General features: G+C 34.0%; 1 protein-coding gene and 1 pseudogene across 2 annotated transcripts in view; both read right to left on the bottom strand.

Moving 5' to 3' along the window:
* LOC145246168 (uncharacterized) overlaps positions 1-22,935 on the bottom strand; it is a 197,582-nt gene that overhangs the window by 153,494 nt on the left and 21,153 nt on the right. For both annotated transcript variants that reach the window (XR_013863103.1, XM_080108035.1), the window contains exons 2-3: positions 21,130-22,635; positions 8,734-9,120 (exon numbers count right to left, since the gene is read on the bottom strand). Coding sequence is in view for 1 of the 2 variants with exons in the window: in XM_080108035.1 (XP_079964161.1) it covers positions 8,734-9,120; positions 21,130-22,165 (1,423 nt within the window). In the remaining variant the exon portion in view is untranslated. The remainder of the gene's footprint in view (positions 1-8,733; positions 9,121-21,129; positions 22,636-22,935) is intronic.
* On the bottom strand, positions 12,006-12,139 carry LOC145246300 (U2 spliceosomal RNA; annotated as a pseudogene).

The following is a 22,935-nucleotide window of genomic DNA, read 5'->3' as shown; positions in this document are numbered from 1 at the left end:
GGAACATGAGTTGGAACAGATAAATCGAGGGCATTGCTGTGGCTGCTGCAAGGAAGGTAGGCTTTCTCTATTGTTCTAGAAGTTAATCATGCCTGAAAATATCTAGTACCTCTACAAGGCTACCATTCGACTATGTACGGAGTACTGTTGTCACATTTGGACTCATGCATCTGCTACTAGTCTTTCACTCCTGGACAGGGTTCAAAAAAGAGTCACCAACCGTCAGCTAGGCTTCAGCCTCTGCTCCATCGACAAAATGTTGCATCCCTCTGCCTGTTTTACAAGTATTTTAATGGTAAGTGCTCTGATGAACAACAAGCACTTGCAATCCTTCGACATAAATACCCTGACAAACCCAACAAGCAGCAAAATTCCACCCCTACACAGTAGAGATCCCCAACTGCCAGAAAGCCTTCTACTCTAATAGTTTTCTTCTTTAGGACTGCTAGAGTTTGGAATTCCCTTCTGGGTTCCTGTTTCCCTGACTCACATTTTAGCATGTAGGTGCACACTCTGTCAATGGAGTTTGATGTGTCAGCCCTTGATCTTTCTGCACCTGACACAAGTAAGTTGGGTTTAAACCAGTAGCACGTTAACCGTGTTACTGATACAAAACAGAGGTACAGGATACTCTGTGTGTGTGTGTGTGTGTGTGTGTGTGTGTGTGTGTGTGTGTGTGTGTGTGTGTGTGTGTGTGTGTGTGTGTATACACGATAAAGTTCATCATACCTTTTTTTCTGTTATCTGGTCTCTTCTGGGATTTTTTTTTTTTTTTTTTTTTACAAAGGCATCACCACATTATCAAGGCCCAGAGGCCACTCAAGGATAAGGGTTAAAGAGTGTACAGTAGAAATTGGTCAATATAATCCTTCCCATCACTGGTCAATGAGCTGCAAAAAGCATGTAAGATGAAAACACAATGCCGATTTCCTGGTAACCTGGGGAACCCTTTGCATTGCTGACTGAAACTTTCTTGCATTTTTTTCCATCAAGGCATTTTTCCTCTGATCCTTCTGGTTTCGAAAGTAACTCAAGTCTGACTATCTACCAACTTCAACTCCAATTGACTCTCTCTTTCTCTTTTACTCTACTAAAACTCCCCATGTGCGTTTTTCTTTTTATATGTGTGTATGTGTGTGTATGTGTGTATATGTGTGTATGTGTATGTATGTGTGTGTATTATGTGTGTGTATGTGTATGTATGTGTGTGTATGTATGTGTATGTATGTGTGTGTATGGGGAGGGCCTCCGTTAACCAGACTGCACCTAAAACGCACCAACTCACTTTTTAGCATACAGGTGCACATTCTGTTAATGGAAGTCACTAAGTTTGACACACAACACCATCTACTCTCGCTACGACCTACATGCTCTTCACTGCAAACATCATCTATCAATAACTCTCCTCCAGAGGATACCTGGGAAAAGAACAAGCAGGAGGAAATATTTAGGCACCAAAAGCCAGTTGTTGATTAATTAGACCATCCTTAGGAAGAGACAGAGAAACCTAAGCATAAGTCACCAGTTATCAAGGCCTGGATGCCACTAGAGGATAAGCGTTAATAAGGGTACAGTAGTCAATGGAACAATATTGTCGTAATGATTAGCAGTGAAAATTTGATAAATTGGATTACTTAAGGGGATGGTTCATCAAGATATGTAATTCCCCCCACTCTATATCTGTGCCTAAATCAAAACGCGGATTCCATGAACAAAGCTTCTTTCTTAGAACTGCACGCCTGTGGAACTCTGTTCCGTCTGCCTGCTTCCCTCTGGACTACAACTTGGATGTCTTCAAGTCCAATGTTAACAAATTCCTAATGAACCGCCCCCTTAAGTAAACACTTCATCAAAGCTCCACACTAAGGTAATGTACTTGCAATAACCCTTATCCCTGAGTGGCTTCCGGGCCTTGATAAGTGGTGATCAATGTGTAAAAAAAAAAAAAAAAAAAAAAAAAAATCAGCTGTAAAGCAGGAAAACGGAACAGAGTTCCACAAGAAAGTTCATTTAGATTACGGCACAGATAAAGAGTGCGTTTAGAGCACTCCAACCTTGTCATCGATTGTCATATAATTTGTTATGTTTAAGAATTATATTTTGGAAAAATAGTTAGATAAGAATTTTGGAAAGAATCAACATCTAAAAATGTTTTTTTTGAAATAAAAAAATGTTTATAATTGTGCGAGTAAGTATAAACAAAATAGGTGAACAATAGTTTAGAAATTTTGAGCTGACGAGTTAAAGTATGCGTGTTGTTTGGTGAATGACGGAAACAGCCAGCTAATTGAGATTTTGAGTCAGTCTAAGTTTTGGAGCAGACCCAGACAGATCAGTGGATAAGCCAGTCCGACGAATAAACCTCTTCTTAGAAGCAATGGGACCAGCAGCTCGAGAACTGTAATCAAAGAGCGTGCAGCTTTCCAAGCAAAGGATGGGTCAACCCCCCCCCACTCCTGACTGTGTGATGAATTTGTTAAATAAACAGACTGTTTGTCATTGCGTATATATATATATATATATATATAAAATAAGAATTACAGTTCAGTTTACCAAAATGATCCAAGATGGTAAAACTAAAGTAAATTATAAATATTAAAGAATTAATATTTATAAAGTAATCTCGACCAGATGTAAAAGCTCGATAAAACTTTTTCAAAGTGTTTTTTAACTACTTGTTCTTATATATATATATATATAACTACTTCATTTATTCACATAAATTTAATATACGAAAGTATAGATTTATGCGTAAACTTTAAGTATTTACTTCAAAAGTGCTCAATACGTAGGTAGAGCTAGTTAGTAATTTATAAAATATATATGGCGATTAAGCTACACTGAATATTCTGCGTTTCATCCAACTATAGGATTCATCAGGCTTATGCGCGAATTCTGTCGTTGCTTCTTTTTTTTATATATGTTGAAGATTTCTAGTTGGCCAATAAGCTTTCTAGTATCCATCGCGCCCCTTCCTATCAGCCAATGGGCATGCATTTTATCAAACAAAGGATCTGTTTTAGAACTAGGTTAGTGGTTTTAGGTGGCCGTTCTCCTTTTTTTTTTTTTTTTTTTTTTTTTATAAATATACCTATGTGTACACAATAATGCACATATATATACATATATATATATATATGTATATATATATATATACATATACATATATATATATATATATATATGTGTGTGTGTGATCGTTTATGTATATTCATGTTTATTTAATTTATTTATTTGTTTGTTTTCTATTGTTATTATTAGTTTTAAAGCTATTTTGTATCGCTATCCTAGAGTAAGTTTTATTTTGTGAACACAGTTGTTTGCTATTTCCCGCCTACAGTTTAATAGATTTTGAGGTTCTTTAAAATACAGGATAGAAAATTTTTCATGGAGGCATAATTTACATGGGTCGTCTAAATGTCTGCATGTGGTAGCTTGTCTCATTATTTTCCATTCGACTACCGGCGAATGTCCGCTTTCTTTGAGTTCCCAGTATTTATTCGCTAGTGTTGTTTTTATACAGTGTTTTTTATTTTTGAATGTGCTTTTGTGGTCATAGTATCGGGTTTTGAAATCTAAGGAAGTCATGCCTATGTAATATTTCTTGTTATTCGGGTTTTCTTTCGCAAATATTGTTGCTTGATAAACTACACTTTTTGTTAGACATTTATTTTGGACTGGGCAAAGTGTGCGGTGTCTACAATTGCATTTATCTTGTTCGTTATTAGTATTTTTATTTATGGTATGGTTGTTCTTGTCCGGGGTTGGTTTGTTATTATTATTATTATTATTATTATTATTATTATTATTATTATTATTATTATTATTATTATTTCTGCTAGTGTTGGTTTTATTTCTGTCATGGTGTCTACTTTTTTTATTGTTTATTTTGTTGTTGTTTACATTGTTTTCATTTAGTATTTTGTTATTATGTGCCTTAATTATCATCTCTAAATTTTCGCAACAACTGTAAGATAACTTCAAGGTATTTTTATTGAAGATTTTGTGTAAGGGGTTGGTTGCGGGAAAGTGTTTTTCAATAAGATCTAGAAATTTCTTGCCAAGTTTTGTTTTTAACATTTGATTGTATGGGGCCGTATACCAAATTATAGTTCTTTTTCTTCTGTTTTTAATTTTATTATAGTTGTTGATGTTTTGTTGCTTATATTTAATATCCATATTTTTGTATCCACTATTTTTTAGGGCAGTTTCGTAAATATTGGATGACCTGTTAAATGCATTTTCATCGTTTGAGTTATTACTGAGTCTACTTACAATCGAGTTAGGAATATGTTTTATAATTGATGGTGGGTGGTAGGACTTAGGGTTTACGTAAATTGGAGTAGTGTTATCTTTTAAGTATGGTTCATATGTGTTTTTATCTAAGTTTAACGTGACGTCCAGGAAGTTTGTTATTTTTATGTTAGCTGATATGTCCGTTTTTAGGCCTAACTTTTTCATTTCTTTGTGTATGATTTTCTTAAAGTTTTCTCCCTTGACTTTGTTGGAGTTTTTTATTATAGCTAGTCCGTCATCTCTATATAGGCCGATATCCGTAGCATCGAATATGCTTGTGAGGGTATATAGAATGAATAATCCCACAAGATCTGATGCCTCTGCAGAGTCTCTGGCACCCATCGCCAAATCGAATGAATTTTTCATTTTAGTTTTTATCCATTGGTTATTGTTATTTATTAGAACTGATTTTCTACATTTTTTAATTATGTTGATTTCTTCTGAGGATATATCAGTGTATGCCTCGGCAAATTCTAGGGAAATGTTAAAAAGTTCTTCGGATATCGAGGGATAAAAGTCTATGATGTCAAACTGTATGAACGTACATTTATCTTTGTTTTCTATATTTTTAAACCTGGTGATCGCTTCAGTAGTATTTGCCCACTGGTTTAGTTCTAGGTCTTCTTTGATTTGTTTGTTTACTCTAGAAAGTATAGTTTTGCTAATTCTACCTATTTCTGGTTTAGTTGGGTTTATCAGGCGGGTGCTGGGATTATTATTAAAGTCCCATTTGTGGTCTTTAAGCAGAATGTATGACTCTAGGTTTCAATTTGCCAACTTTATCGCTAATTCTTAGTTTATCGGTAATTTGTTTACTTTCAGTATTTATTATATCTATGTAATCGCATTTGTTTGTGTCTAGTTTTTTTGTAGTATTTTGTAATGTTTTCTGTGATTAGTTTGTTATATTCTTGCTTATCTATTTTATAAAAGTTTCTTGTTTTATCTGCTTTTACAAAGATTTTATTAGAGCTGTTTATGTTTCTAACATATATATATATAATGTTATATACAAATATGGCCCATATTCTGTTTAGACAACAAACAATTTTACACAAAATGAACATATTACGAGACATCATATATATATATATATATACTGAGCTTTCTCTATCTAATTCAACATGCAAATTTAGCTTGATGACGAAGATTATGTTAAAATGTTTCTGAGTACTAATGATAGTATGATATCAATAATTTCGATGATCGTTTTTATAACAATCAACCAATCAGAAGCTTCAAAAGTTATTATAAAAAATGCCGAACTTTGGATTCAATCAGTTCGCCGTCAGCCTCTCTCTAAAAGACTGAATCGTGACTGTATTGATTCTTCGCCGCTATCTTTGTTACTAGGAACTACTTAACACTAAAATGGATTCAATCAGTTCGCAGTCGGAACGACTCAAGATCGAAACTGCATTGATTCTTTGCCGCCATCTTTGTTACTAAGAATTACTCAACACTCGAAATCGTGACTGCATTGATTCTTCGTCGATTTGATTTACTGCCGCCATCTTTGTTCAACATAATGTCTCAACATCTAACACATTATATACCCTCGACTATATAATATACGATTAATTTGTTTTTTTTTGTTGTTTTCACGTTGGTCACCACTTATCAAGGCCCGGAAGCCACTCTGGGATAAAGATTATTGCAAGTACAGTACGTTAGTGTGGAGATTTAATGAAGTGTTTACTTAAGGGGGCGGTTCATTAGGAATTTATTTACGTTGGACTTGAAGACATCCAGGTTGTAGTCAAGTAGGAAGCAGGCAGACAGAAGAAAGTTCCACAGGCGTGCAGTTCTAAGAAAGAAGCTTTGTTCATGGAATCTACGTTTTGATTTAGGCACAGATAAAGAGTGGGGAAAATTTTTGACAGTGGATTCAGCTAGACGGGTTTTTTGTAAAAGATTGGCGAGGGGGGGCCAGAGATTGAAATTCAGACAAGCACCTGCCATAGAAATAACGATAAAACAAAGATAGGCTCGCAACATCTCTTCTGTGGGAGAGAGGTTGCAGGGAAAAGAAAAGGGCATCCCCACTAAGCCACGAAGTCTATTTTGTACTCTGTCAAGGCAGGATAGGCTGTTTTTAGCAGCTCCTGCCCAGATGTGGCAGCAGTATTCCATCCTGGGAAGTACTTGGCTGGTGCCATCAGTAAAACCGGTATAACACACATAGTGGTTTCAGTTAGACAAGTGTTGTTCATGAAAGCCTTTGATTGATTACCATGGTTATTTTGGTATCAGATCCATCCGTTAATCAAGGAGATATATATATATATATATATATATATATATATATATATGTGTGTAAAACACACTAATGTAGAACTGTAACAATCCCTACTGTAAAATCCAAAGAGGAATCTTCCAAGGGAATAGCCAATCACCTTTACTCTCTTACATTATTATTGAATCAATAAAATCTATATATATAAAAACGAAAATGTATGTGTGTATGTATGTACGCTTTTCCTCCATGTCCACAAAAGGCTTCTTTCAGAGAACCGCTTGCTCGCTTCACAACTTCTTAAAACTTTTTATATCATCTATAAATTGTAATATCTCAGAGTTACCCACGGAGCTCGCCTGTCTATTTAATTTTATTCACTTTCAAACATTAATTATTCCACATTTCCCGCATCAGCACGCGTTACATTCGATTTTCAGTATAAAACAGCGAACCTCGACTCTAATCACAGGCCCAGAGCCAGTTTGTTCAATGTCGACTTCGTCATATCAGACGGGGGAGCGGGTTTTTGAAAACAAACAAACCGATTTATTGACCTCATCAAAAAATGTCCCCGCACAACATTCTCACTGCTGAATACCTATCGCCGTCACGTCAATAAAAAACGAGCACCTGTTTTTTTTTGTTTTCACACTTTACTATTTTCACCGGCACCTGTTTTTTTTTCACATACCCCGAAAAACACCCGGGCAACGCCGGGTACCCCTCGCTAGTACTCAATAAAAGCAGAGTGCCTACACTCCTGGACACAGTTCAAAAGAGAGTCACTAACCTGAAAGGTCCGGAACTGTCATCTAAGCTTCAACCATATTCCCATCGACAAAAATTCGCATCCCTCTGCGTGTTCTACAAGTATTTTAATGAACTACAAGCCCTTGTACTCGCTCCACGTAAAAATCCCCAACAAACCCAACAAGCAGCAAAATCTCACCCCTTCACAGTAGAGATCCCTAGACGTAAGAAAGTCTTCTACTCTAATACTTTCTTCCCCAAAACTGCTAGACTTTGGAATTCCCTTCCGGTTTCCTGCTTCCCTCAACTGTACTGACATACAGAAGTTCAAGTGTAATGCGAACAGACAACTTGCTGCTCAACTCCCTTCATAGTATACCAGCAACTTATGTCCCGGATAGTAGCTCCCTACATTAAAGTGGCACTGTTGTCTTGTTTGGGGCGAAAATGCAAAAAAAGAAAATCTTCGTCAGATACCCCAACAAGACCCGAGTGTAAGATTATTGTGACTTCATATCACTGTCTAATATCAGTCAGAGTTAGTACTAGTATTAGTTTTGTACTGAACTAAAAAAACGCTTTAAAATAAGTTAAACCAGAAAAAAACTTTTACAAGTAGGTAGAAGAGTAACTTATCTTTAGTAACAATTATTTGTTGCATTTTTTTTTCTACTGCTTTTTGTCATTTGCTTTTTGTTTAAAATGCCCAGAACTTAATTAAATCTCATAATATTCTCCAATCAATTTATTGGATTAACCTTTATTCTTGAGTGGCTTTTGGCCTTGGTTAATGAGTGTATAGTAGTCAATGGGACAATATCTTAGTAATTGCTTGCTTTTGTTTAAAATGCTATAATTTACCTAATTAAATTTTTTTTTTACAAAAGCGTCACCAATTATCAAGGCCTGGAGGCCACTTAAGGATAAGGGTTAATGAGTGTATATTAGTCAATAGGACAATATCATAGTAATCGTTAATAGTGGAAATTTGGTAAATTGGATTACTTAAGGGGATGGCTCATCAAGAACTTGTTAACATTGGACTTGAAAATGACCATAATGTAATCAACTAGAAAGCAAGGAAACGGAGGAGAGTTCCACAGGCATGCAGTTCTAAGAAAGAAACTTTGTTCATGGAATCTACGTTTAGGTTTAGGCACAGATAAAGAGTGGGGGAAATTATTGATAGTGGTTTCAGCTAGACGAGTGTTTTTCATGACGGTTTAGTGAGGGAAGACCATAGATTGGAGCTGAGATGAGCACTTCCCATGAAAATAACAATAAAGTAAGGACGGGCTCGCAATGTCTTTCCTGTGGGAAATCTCATAATATTCTTCAATCAATCTATTAGATTAAGCTTTATTCTTGAGAGGCTTTTGGCCTTTATAAGTGGTGATAAAGACAGAAGAAAAAAAGAAAAAAAAACAGAAAATAATTAATTGACTTACTTGAAGGGATTTTCGGCTTTGGAGCTGAGATTTTCTTCATGATTTCGATAATTTCCAATTTCATTTTATCCTTCTCTACTAAAAGCAGAATGCAGATTGGTCTTTCATGAGTCTGAGGAAAATTTTCGACTACGGTCCAAACACTTTGACAGAATTCTGACAAATCTGAAGACATTTCAGCTGGAACGCTGATTCCAATTGTTTTAGAATCAGAGTCATTTGTTAAAACAATTTTAAGGCAATATTCGATGATCTGATTCCAAGGATATGACTTTGTTCTCATCTCCGCTGCTACGACACCGATATGATGATTCACAGCAATATTCCATGACGCATACTGTAGAATAGCGTAACTTGGTTTTTTATTCATCATAAGCTGTTTGTCAACTGAAAAATGAATCAAAGATATTTAAAAGCAATAACATAAAATTGGTACAAGCTTGTAGTAGAATGTCGGCATAAATGGAAGGTAACTTCAACTCTACACCATATATTATTTCACTTTCGATTCTCTTTTCTTCTCTCTTGGCCCTAGATATGACTTTAAAATATATCTGATGGTGAGGTCCTAGCATGCAGGCTTTGGGGAGTGTGAAGCTACCCCTTAATTTTCATTGCTCCCAGGTCCACTCTGACCCAGAGTGGTAGTACCTGTTAGCGTCTCAACTATGGGCTAAATAGAAACCGACTTGAAAACAACAAAAAAAAAGAAAAAATATATATTCTATTAAAAGATTCTTCTTCAAAATCACTCGATTCGGCATTAAATAACCTGAAAAGGGTTGATATGCCGTAAAACAAAAACAACCAGCCTTCGGAATTTTTATTTGCCTGTTACACACCCATCCTTTAAATCACCCACACCTTCTCTCCTGACCGGATCATTAGTCTAGCCGTTCAAGGGAAGAAGATATTAGAATAGAAAACTTTCTGACATTTGGGGACCTCATCAGTGAAGGGGTGTGATTTTGTTGCTAAGCAGGTTTGTCGAGGATATATACGTCGAGGGGGTATGTAAAATGCGTTCACCAGAGCACATTCCATTAAAATACTTGTAAACCAGGCACAAGGATGCAACATAGCGACGATGGAACAGAGGTTTGAGCCTAGTTGACAAAGTGTGACCTATTAGATTGGATACTCTTTCCTGGATGCTATCCAAGAGGAAGAGACTAGAGGTAGATGCATCAGCCCAGATGTGGCAACAATACTCCATGCATGGGCACATGGTGGCCTTATAGAGGTACAAGATACTCTCAGGTGGGAGTAGTTTTGTAAAGGGAGCACACTTTCTTTGCAACAGCCTTCGCAATTTGTATTTGCCGGTTATACACCCATCCTTTTAATCACCCACACCTTCTCTCCTGACCGAATCATTAACAGCTGTTGGTATGATAACAAGTTTGATCTCCACTTCACCCATACACCGTAGGTTATTTCACTTTCGATTCTCTTTCCTTCTCTCTTTGTCTTCCTTTCCATCTTAAAAAGTTGGTGATATGTAACATAAACAATGCTATTTACCAGTGATGTAATCATAGCAATAGCTTATTGAATATAGTATTATGTATTCGTGTGTGTGTAGTTTGTTGCTACACAGCCATGAGCATGTTTCGGTCTACTAGTATTTATTAACCAGAGACATGCTCATGACAGTGTAGCAACAAACTACTGCTTATGTAAAGACAAATTTAAAATGTAACTTGCTCTATTTCTGTATTGAGCACTCTTGTATTAACCTCATTATATTTCACTGGTTACTCTACTTTTGAAAAATAGCAACCTCAAATTATATATATATATATATATATATATATATATATATATATATACACACACACACACACACACACACACACACACACACAGTGTCCTCAACTTGGGTTCCTCTTATCCGTTCCGGATAGCCAAGGTGCTCCCTTCGTCTCCAAAAGAAAGGGACTTAGCACAATTTACACACATAATTATTAGAAATAGAAAATAATTGTTAAAAGCAGTTGTAGAGTCAAAATGGTAGAAACCCTAAAAAATGACTTTCAGCCTGTAATAAAATGGTAACATTTAATGCTACTAAGACTAAGCTGCTTTCCTTTAAAAACTACAAAAAAAATGTTACGTATCATGAGCTACCAAATTCCTCATGAATTGATTTTTCCCCACTTGGAATATGGGTCCCTAGTGTTTGCTGGAGTCAGTAAAGTGTTTTCTCGTAAACATCTATAGCATTGTACCATCTATATATATAAAAGGCAAAAATCGGTGTGTATGTATGTATGTATGTATGTTTGTTTGTAACGCTAAAACTTTTGAAAGACGGAACCAGAGTTGACAAATTTGGTATCATATTGCACCTTGATCACCCGGATGACAAATATCGAAATTTCACGTCAAACGGACCAGTAGAAAGGGGTCAACTGATCGTTTTTCTCCTAGGGGGGCCCCCCAAAAAACCTGTCATTTTAACGTTATTCAATACGTGTCACGTGACGTGACGTCAGCTCAAACTTTTGACAGACACAACCAAAGTTGACAAATTATGTATCATATTGAACCTTGATCACCCGCATGACAAATATCGAAATTCCACACCAAACGGACCATTAAAAGGGGGTGAACTGATCATTTCTCTCCTAGGGGGGCCCCCAAAAAAACCTGTCATTTTAATGTTATTTTAATGTTAATATTACATAATCCAAAAACGCTTAGTCATGTCACGTGACGTGACGTCAACATCCAGTAATGGCGAACAAATGTAAACAAACACTTTGTTTTACCGATACTTTTGTAATTTCTCTTCTGCTTTGTTCTAGAGATTATTAAACTCCATGACAATGTCTCCAACGTATTTAACTGGTTAAAAATAGTATTTATACAAGAGTTTTAACGAAAAATATCAGGAAAAAATGTACAGGAATAAAAAAAAATTCAGCTTTCAAAATATTCGTCGATAAAAAAACCGATCTTTATATTTACGCTAGCCATTTTGTATATTACCACGTGACCTGCTATCTCTTAAACTGGAGGGGGGGGATCCACTTGAATCCAACAAAACCAGTAATTTTTTTTTTCTATTATATATACATCATTTTCTATAAAATTAAGTGTAGACTTTATAATTAAAACAAAAAATGTTATTCATACTAAAAAAAAAAAACGCTTAGTCATGTCACGTGACGTGACGTCAACATCCACTAATGGCGAACAATTGTACCTATTTACTATGCCTCCCCACGGGACAGAGTTAGACACCAGGGTCGTTTTTTAACGTGGAGAAAAGGTACAAAAATAAAAATTGTCTCAGTCGTGGAGGATTTCTCCTCCACCGAAAGAGAACAAGAAATAGAAGTGCAGCATCTGAAGAACAGATACTACACTTTGATCTTGACCAAAAGGCCAAGAATGCGAACAATTGTAAATAACAACTTTTTTCACAAAACCAACACCGTCTTTCTTTTTTTTTCTCTCTCTTTCTCTCTCTCACCCACTTACTCTTCCCTCTCTCTCACCCTCTTTCTCTTGACGTCACACCACTGTTAAACTGTGGGGGGGAGGAACACATTCCCAGGCATTATCTCCTATAGATGCACATTTTATTAGAAATTCAGCTTTCAAAATATTAGACGATAATAAAAATATAAAACCAACACCCTCTTTCTCTTTTCTCTCTCTCTCACCAACTTACTCTTCTCTCTCTCTCACCCTCTTTCTCTTGACCTCCTACTACTGTTAAACTGTGTGTGTGTGGGGGGGGAAGAGGCAGCTTGAAAACCAACAAAAACAGTGCACAGTTTCCCAAGCATTTGGGGTGGGAAGGGGGGAAGAAGCCGAGCGCACAGTTTCGTGTGAGAGAGAGAGAACAATTCTCAACCTATATACTCAACAAATTTTTTATCTACAGATTTGAAAGTTTGTATATAGGGTATTCAGACATATGGAAATATATCTAGCATAATCTATCTATTATATCTATAAAAGTGAAAATGTGTGTGTGTGTGAGGTAGCCAGAGAGAGAGAGAGAGAGAGAGAGAGAGAGAGAGAGAGAGAGAGACAACAATTCTCAACCTATATATTCAATACATTTTTTATCTACAGATTTGAAAATTTGTATATAGGGTATTCAGACATATGGAAATATATCTAGCATAATCTATCTATTATATCTATAAAAGTGAAAATGTGTGTGTGTGTGTGTGTGTGTGTGTGTGTGTGTGCGTAAGAGAGAGAGAGAACAATTCTCAACCTATATACTCAACGTATTTTTATCTACGGATTTTAAACTTTGTATATAGGGTATTCAGACATATAGAAATATATCTAGCATAATCTATACATTATATCTATAAAAGTGAGAATGTGAGTGTGTGAGAGAGAGAGAACAATTCTCAACCTATATATTCAACAAATTTTTTACCTACAGATTTGAAAATTTGTATATTGGGTATTCAGACATATGGAAATATATCTAGCATAATCGATCTATTATATCTATAAAAGTCAGAATGTTTGCGTGTGGTTGTGTGTGTAAGGTTGCGAGAGAGAGAGAGAGAACAATTCTCAACCTATCTATTCAATAAATTTGTTATCTACAGATTTGACCATTTGTATATAGGGTATTCAGACATATGGAAATATATCCAGCATAATCTATCTATTATATCCATAAAAGTGAGAATGTGTGCGTGAGAGAGAGAGAGAGAGAGAGAGAGTAAGTACAATTCTCACCCTATATATTCAACAAATTTTTTATCTACCGATTAGAAAATTTGTATATAGGGTATTCAGACATATGGAAATATATCTAGCATAATCTATCTATTATATCTAGAAAAGTGAGAATGTGTGTGAAAGAGAGAGAGAGAAGAGAGAGAGAGAGAACAATTCTCAACCTATATATTCAACTAATTTTTATGTACAGATCTGAAAATTTGTATACAGGGTATTCAGACATATGGAAATATATCTAGCATAATCTATTATATCTATAAAAGGTAGAATGTGTGTGTGTGTGTGTGAGTGAGTGAGTGAGTGAGTGAGTGAGAGAGAGAGAGAGAGAGAACAATTCTCAACCTATATACTCAACAAATTTTGTATCTACAGATTTGATAATTTGTATATAGGGTATTCAGACATAAGGAAATATATCTAGCATAATCTATCTATTATATCTATAAAAGTGAGAATGTGTGTGAGAGAGAGAGAGAGAGAACAATTCTCAACCTATATATTCAACAAATTCTATCTTTACAGATTTGAAAATTTGTATATAGGGTATTCAGACATTTGGAAATATATCTAGCATAATCTATTATATCTATAAAAGTGAGAATGTGTGTGTGAGAGAGAGAGAAAGAACAATTCTCAACCTATATACTCAACAAATTTTTTATCTACAGATTTAAAAATTTGTATATAGGGTATTCAGACATATAGCAATATATCTAGCATAACCTATCTATTATATCTATAAAATGACCATGTGTGTGTGTGTGAGAGAGAGAGAGAGAGTCAGAGAGAGAGAGAGAACAATTTTCAGCTTGTGTGTGTGTGAGAAAGAGAGAGAGAGAAAGAGAGGAAGGAAAATTCTCACCCTATATATTCAACAAATTTTTTATCTACATATTAGAAAATTTGGATATAGGGTATTCAGACGTATGGAAATATATCTAGCATAATCTATCTATTATATCTATAAAAGTGAGAATGTGTGTGTGAGAGAGAGAGAAAGAGAGAGAGAGAGAACAATTCTCAACCTATATATTCAACTAATTTTTTATCTACAGATTTGAAAATGTGTATATTGGGTATTCAGACATATGTAAATATATCTGGCATAATCTATGTATTATATCTATAAAAGTGTGAATGTGAGTGATGGAAAGAGCAAAAAATTCTCAACCTATATAACCTATAAAAGTGAGAATATGTGTGAGAGAGAGAGAGAACAATTCTCAACCTATATATTCCACACATTTTTGGGCACAGATTTGGAAATTTGTATATAGGGTAGGCAGACATATAGAAATATATCTAGCATAATCTATCTATTATATCTATAAAAGTGAGAACTTGTGTGTGTGTGTGTGTGTGAGAGAGAGAGAGAACAATTCTTAACCTACATACTCAACAAATTTTTTACCTACAGTTTAGAAAATTTGTATATAGGGTATTCAGACATATGGAAATATATCTAGCATAATCTATCTATTATAACTACAAAAGTTAGAATGTGTGTGTGTGAGAGAGAGAGAGAACAATTCTAAACCTATATATTCAACAAATTTTTTATCTACAGATTTGAAACTTTGTATATAGGGTATTCAGACATATGGAAATATATCTAGCATAATCTATCTATTTTATCTATAAAAGTGAGAATGCGTGTGTGTGAGATAGCGAGAGAGAGAGAGAGAGAAAAAGAGAGAGATAAAAATTCTCAACCTATACATTCAACAAATTTTTTATCCACAGATTTGAACATTTGTATATAGGGTGTTCAGACATATAGAAATATATCTAGCATAATCTATCTATTATATGTATAAAAGTGAGAATGTGTGTGTGTGTGAGAGAGAGAGGACAATTGTCAACCTATGTATACAACAAATTTTTTATCTACAGATTTCAAAATTTGTATATTGGGCATTCAGACATATTTTAATATATCTGGCATAATCTGTCTATTATATCTATAAAAGTGAGAATGTGTGTGATAGAGAGAGAGAGAACAATTCTCAACCTATATACTCAAAAAATTTTTTATCTACAGATTTGAAAATTTGTATATAGGGTATTCAGACATATGGAAATATATCTAGCATAATCTATTATATCTATAAAAGTGAGAATGTGTGTGTGTGTGTGAGAGAGAGAGAGAGAGAGAGAGAGAGAGAACAATTCTCAACCCATATACTCAACAAATTCTTTATCTACAGATTTTAAAATGTGTATATAGAGTATTCATACAAATAGAAATATATCTAGGATAATCTTTCTATTATATCTATAAAAGTGAGAATGTGTGTGTGTGTGAGCGAGAGAGAGAGAGAGAGAGAGAGAGAGAACAGTTCTCAACCTATACATTCAACAAATTTTTATATATAGGGTATTCAGAAATATCGAAATATATCTAGCATAATCTATTATATCTTTAAAAGTTAGAATGTGTGTGTGTGAGAGATAGAGAGAACAATTCTCAACCTATGCACTCTACAAATTTTTTATCTACAAATTAGAAAATTTGTATATAGGGTATTCACACATATGGAAATATATCTAGCATAATCTATCTATTATATCTATAAAAGTTAGAATGTGTGTGTGAGGTAGCCAGAGAGAGAGAGAGAGAGAGTAAGAACAATTTTCAACCTATATATTCAACAAATATTTGATCTACAGATTAGAAAATTTGTATATAGGGTATTCAGACATATGGAAATATATCTAGCATAATCTATCTATTATATCTCTAAAATTGAGAATGTGTGTGTGAGAGAGAGAGAACAATTTTCAACCTATATACTCAACAAATTTTTTTATCTACAGATTTGAAAATTTGTATATAGGGTATTCAGACATATGGAAATATATCTAGAGTAATCTATCTATTATATCTATAAAAGTGAGAATGCGTGTGTGTGTGAGAGAGAGCGACACAGAACAATTCTCAACCTATATATTCAACAAATTTTTTATGTACAGATCTGAAATATCACATTTGTATAGAAGTAGAAATCTTGATACCTACTCTGATACCTAATAAAAGAAAGGACACTCTTTAGGGCGGATTTTGATTATAACAAGTCACTAATTAGAAATTATAATAAACATTCTAATAATTTAAGAATTTTACCAAAATAAAATTGCATGGTAATCACCCAATTTCTGCCACAAAATTTTGATTGGCAGAACTCATAAACATAAAATATATATTTTCTAATTTCATCTTTTTTTTTTCTTTTTACATAATCTGGTTTGATGTTTTCCCAAATATTCAAATCACTATATTTTGCTGCTTAATATCAAATACAGCAACTGAGTTATTTTTATGCATCAAACAATTACATTTTCTCATTCATCCAAACTAATCACTGAACATCAATTTCATATTTTCTTCACTAAAATATTACTGTGCTTGATGTCATCAAGTGGAGCGGATCATTTTTTTTTCATTTGTTCACACATTTTTCCAATTTATATATATTTTAAAGATTCTTAGCCTATGTCATTGCATACCAATCTGTTTATTAAAAGTTAAGGTTCACTGTAAACACATATGTTACACCAAAATAAAAACGCTTCAGATAATGTCTTGATATTCAATTCAGTTTCTCACATGACATCTTATGAAGTTAGTAGAAATGTTACAGACTTTTGAATCTCAAACACTTTCAATACTGTGCACTGATATTTTCTTTTTTGCAATATAAGCACATTCATGATTTTTTTTACAAACGTTAAAAACTTTCACATTGTGTAGCAATATACTGAAACAATTATAAAAATATTTGTTTTTATTTTGAATGATGCAGGGCATCTGAAGAGAGATTTTTCTAACAAAATGAAAGTATAATTTTTAGCAATAGGTATCTAGGAAAAGGCCACTACATATGTTATAAGTTCCAAATTTCCACAACCTGGCAAATACTGGTACATGCTAGCAAATTTAGATTTGCAATTACAAAATATGATTCTAATTTTTTCCTTTGCTCTTTATTCTAACACTACACTAAGTTTACTGTGTTATTTCGCTACAGTTGATATTGTGTAGAACAATAAGAAAATCATAGTGAACAATGCATTCAACAAAATTTCACACACATTTCTAGATACCTATATCTAATAAGTTCAAAAGAAAGGACACACTTAGGGAGGTATTTTGGTGGTCAAGTCACTAAAAAGAGATTAGCTGGTTTCCCGGCATAGCCCAGGATATAATAAAGATTGACTGAAATACATGTTCTAGCTGGTTTCTAGGCGTTGCCAGGGATGTAATATAGACACATTATGTTGTATATTACCTGTTCTCTTCTCCCTAAGGTAAAACAATTTCATATACATGCTGTAAATTACCTATGCTAGGGATAAAACATGAACAATATCAGTCCTAGGGTAGATAAAACAAATAATACATAGAGATGAAAGATTCCTCTCCCCTAAGAATCAAACATATGTTCAATATCTGCTTTTGTTTTTTCATTGTTTATACGGTCCCGAGCAACGCCGGGTAGCCCTGCTAGTCTATATATATAAAAGCCAAACGTCTGTGTGTATGTATGTATGTTTGTTTGTAACGCTAAAACTTTTGAAAGACGGAACCAAACTTGACAAATTTGGTATCATATCGAAGCCCCATCACCCGGATGACAAATATCGAAATTTCACGTCAAACGGACCACTAGAAGTTGGTCAACTGATCAGTTATCTTCGAGGGGGGCCCCCAAAAAACCTGTCATTATCTATATATATAAAAGACAAATGTTTGTTTGTAACGCTAAAACTTGAGATGAAAGATTCCTCTCCCCTAAGAATAAAACATATTTTCAATATCTGCTTTTGTTTTTTCATTGTTTATACGGTCCCGAGCAACGCCGGGTAGCCCTGCTAGTCTTCTATATATATAAAAGCCAAACGTCTGTGTGTATGTATGTTTGTTTGTAACGCTAAAACTTTTGAAAGACGAAACCAAACTTGACAAATTTGGTATCATATCGAAGCCCCATCACCCGGATGACAAATATCGAAATTTCACGTCAAACGGACCACTAGAAGTTGGTCAACTGATCAGTTATGTTCGAGGGGGGGGCCCCAAAAAGCCTGTCATTATCTATATATATAAAAGACAAATGTTTGTTTGTAACGCTAAAACTTGAGATGAAAGATTCCTCTCCCCTAAGAATAAAACATATGTTCAATATCTGCTTTTGTTTTTTCATTGTTTATACGGTCCCGAGCAACGCCGGGTAGCCCTGCTAGTTAGATATAAACTCCATATTCCCTGCTGCAACCCTGTTCCCTCTGGAGTAAATGATCTGCTTGGACTAGATCTGCTGTCTACTCGCCAGAATGTATTAGTTGCATCCACAGATTTATTTTATAGTTTTGCCCCACCTCAATGTTTAGTGTCTTGTGCTTCGGCTGAACGGACCAAACTTGCGACGATATACATTCACATTAAACCCTCTACATAATCATGCACCTCATACCCACAAACCCAATAAAAATATATAAGATAAAATATTAGCAATCGAGAGAGACCAAGGTAACTTAAGATTAAAAAAATCAGTACTGATAAAAAAGCTAAAACCCCCAAACACCAACAGGATTGAAATCAATGATATATTCCTTATACACCCACAACCAAATCTAGCATCAAAAATCTAAAAAGAAAAAAGTGTATGGATCTAGCCAGGGAACCTTATATTATTATCTACACCTGCAATAAAAAAAAAATTATAAAAATTATTGCCAGAAACTAATTAAAAACATACAGTATTAAATTATTATTCGATGACTAGTTATCTCCCTTAGATTCCTATTCATTTCAATCAATACTCACCTTTCCAACGGGATTTCTTGAAATAATAGAGTTATTTCCCTTGATTCGAACAAGTTTTTTAAATCTTCATAGCTGGAAATAGTTACATCCATTATATTCATATTTATTTCAATGAATATTTACCGCTCTTAGATACAAACAGCATTTCTTTAAATAATAGAGTTATTTCCCTTGATTTAAACAGCTATTTTGACATTCATAAAATAGCATCCCAAAAATAGGGGAAAAAAAAATATTACAGTTATTAGTAATTAACCTTGTTCTCACCAAGATTTTATAAAAAGAATTGTTAGCTAAGCCTCTCAAAATATTCAAACAATAGATTACTTCCCTTGATCAGTGCTGCTATAGCATATTAAAATTAATTTCCTTGATAAGTGCAATAATGGACAATTTAAATTATAAGATTACTTCCCTTGAAAAGTACAATGGTTAATTAAAAATAATTATATTACTTCCCTTGATAACTGCTATGAATAAAATTAATTAATAGATAATTTCCCTTAATAAGTACAATGGATAAATTTAAATTAATAAATTACTTTCCTTAATAAGTACAATGGATAAATTTAAATTAATAGATTACTTTCTTTGATAAGTACAATGGATAAATTTAAATTAATAGATTACTTTCCTTGATAAGTGCAATGTTTAGTTTAACATTAAAACAGCAAAGAGTAGGGTTTATTCTCTTTCCTTTCCTTTGACAAGGGAGCATATCTCTGAAAAGTCGAATGTGGATACAGCCAGGGAACCTTATATCATCAAGAACGACTAATTACAGCCATTCACACTGGTAAATATATTTTTTAATTAAAAATAAGTGAATTTGTCAATTATTAATTTACCCAGTCTGTATTCAACAATTGTCCTGGTTTCTGCTTTTTTAAACTTTCAAACATATCTTCTTAGCATAACGGTAAGATTATATATATATATAATCTTACCGTTTTATCTGTTTTAGTTACATATGTTTCTGTTACCGATCCAGTAACTTTGTCAGCTTGAACAAAAGTGGTTATTAGTATTTAGAAAGACAATATTAGAAGAAGATGATTAAAAAGGGGAGGATCGCATTTAAGTTTTAAGATTTAATAATTAAATAAATATCGAACACGGTGAAGTTGAGTTTAAAGACTTTAGCCAGATAGACACATAAATCATTACCGTGTCAAATTCCATATGACACCATGACAACCTCTCTCGTCTTCTCTCTCTACCCACCCCTCTTCCTCTCTACCTCTCTCTCTCTCTCCCTTCTCCATACACTCGAAATCTATGTCTATCTAGATAAAGTTTTTAAACTCAACTTCACCGTGTCGATGTTTATTTATTTTTTTATTCAATTATTAAATCTTAAAACTTAAATTCTGTCAGATCCAAACTGAGATTCCCCACGCCCACCCTATTCGTCTTCTAATATTGTCTTGCCAAATAATAACTATTTCTGTTCAAGTCTGACAAAGTTACCGGATCGTGAATACGATCCGGTAACAGAAACATATATAACTAAAACAGATAAAATGGAAATAAAAAATATATATTTGCTCTGCAATAGTATTGAACACCTTCTTCAGGTTTTTTACTAATTACCAGTCCTGCTATATATATATATATATATATATATATATATATATATATATATATATATATGTATATATATATAGAACAAAAGATTTTACTTGATGATCAGGTTAGAGTTAGGGTTAGGGTTAGGGTTAGGGTTTAGGATTTAGCATTAAGGGTTAGGGTTACGGTTCAAAGTTAGGATTTAGAGTTTAAATTAAAGTTTAAGGTTTAGTATTTATGGGTTAGGGTTAGGGTTAGGTTATTTTACTCACCTTCCACTTGTTCTTTCCGGTCAATGGTGATGAGAGAATCCAATGGAATCTCTCCTGGATCCGTGCTCACAACGCAAGAAATACGTGTCAGGGAATTTACTACGAAAATGATAGGAATCTCCGCCATCCTTTTATACTCATATACAGTGCCTTTCACATTAAAGTTATTTTCAACTTCCAGTAAAACATCTTTGTTATCCCCCAGAAGCGATTCATATTGGATTTCGTCAAGCAGAAAACTTTGACATGTAATTTTTTTCATTTCTTCTTTTAGCTTAGCGAAACGAAGCTCGGTCAGGGTGCACTTGCAGTTCCCTTTCTTATCCGGTTTAGAATATTTGACCTCAGAAAATTTGTCATTTTGCGTTATAAATTCAAGTACATGAGGAGTGATGACAAAATCGACGGGGTCCGGGTTAAAAAATTTGGCGATGTCTGATTTAATTGTTTTGGAATACGACCTAGAGCTACCAAATATGTACGTATTTGAAAAGTTCTCATTGGTGTAAATGATTACGGGTTTATTTAGATACGAATCTATAAAACTCTTCCAGTCATCAAGATTTTCCTTCAGGTACACTTGCTCTTTTTGCGTGTGTGTCACTGTAATTATCGGACTTTTCTCAGCGAATCTCACAAGAAAATGTTCAAAACTATCCGCATCAGAGAGAAGGGGGTTATCTTGAAAGAAAGATTTTTTCTCGCTGAGACTAAGTTCTAAACTGCACAGCAGATAAGGGTTTTGTTCGATAATGCGTTTCAGTTCAGAAGAAATGGGAACAGGTGTTGTTTTTTCTCCAGAACTGTCTTTCGTCAAAGGATTTACATTTTCGTCAGTCATTATTTTTTCTTCCTTCGCAACCTCATACTGTACATTTGTCATATCAACATTTTCTGTTTTTCTTTGATCTGTTTTAGTAATTTTTTCACCTTCAGGCTCGTCCAAATCATCCAATGATGTATCCAAATCAAATTTATCCCGAGAGTTAAATTTTCGGTTCCATTTTGTTTGTTCTGATAAATTTTCACCCCCCATTTTTTCGATTTGACTGAAAGAATTTATATTTTTTTTTACTGTCAAATATTCCGAAAATCTTTCAACAGTCTTAAAGTATGTCACTTTATATAACTAATTGTTCAACTAGATTCAACTAAATGCTTAAATAATTCAAAGAATTGATGTTTAATTTAAGTTGTCTCCCCTTGGATGAGGAATTCTTTTTGGTTAAATTAAAGGGAAAATAAAAAGATGGAGAAAAGAGTTCAATGTTGATAAACCAATAATACAAAGGCCACTTTTATCTGTTTGTAGCAGTGTGGACAAGAATTCAGTTAGTAATATTGTAGTGCTAATTTAAGAAAGAGCCGACATTATTCTCCGTAAGAATAGTGGAGTTAGGGGAGAAGCTTGTCTCGACATGAACAAGCACTGATGCTTTAATTCACAACAAATATTATAGAGATTTATATTCCTTGCATCTGACCTGGAGATTCAGCACTGAAAACCTGTAAAAATAAATACAAGAAAATAAAATTCACAAGAAAAACATGCAAGATTATCACTAACAAAATGGAAAAGGAACAAAACAAAAAAGAAACAAAAAAATGTTGATACAACACACAAAAGTCTTTTCTCCTTTCTTTTCTCAACTATAAATGTGTATTCAATATTATCTCCCACCATTCGTTCTCATTCTAAGCTGACCAAGAAAATACTCATCTCAACCTTCATTCTTTAGAATTTGTCTCTTTTAACAATTACTGCCCCCCACCCCCGTTAGAAGAGAGGGATTTCTTGGCTGTAAT

Source organism: Euprymna scolopes, chromosome 23 (genome assembly GCF_053919585.1).
Source record: "Euprymna scolopes isolate OS-2025 chromosome 23, ASM5391958v1, whole genome shotgun sequence".
Classification (NCBI taxonomy): domain Eukaryota; kingdom Metazoa; phylum Mollusca; class Cephalopoda; order Sepiida; family Sepiolidae; genus Euprymna; species Euprymna scolopes.
The sequence above is the reverse complement of the archived record's forward strand: the minus strand, read 5'-3'. Positions and strand labels throughout refer to the sequence as shown.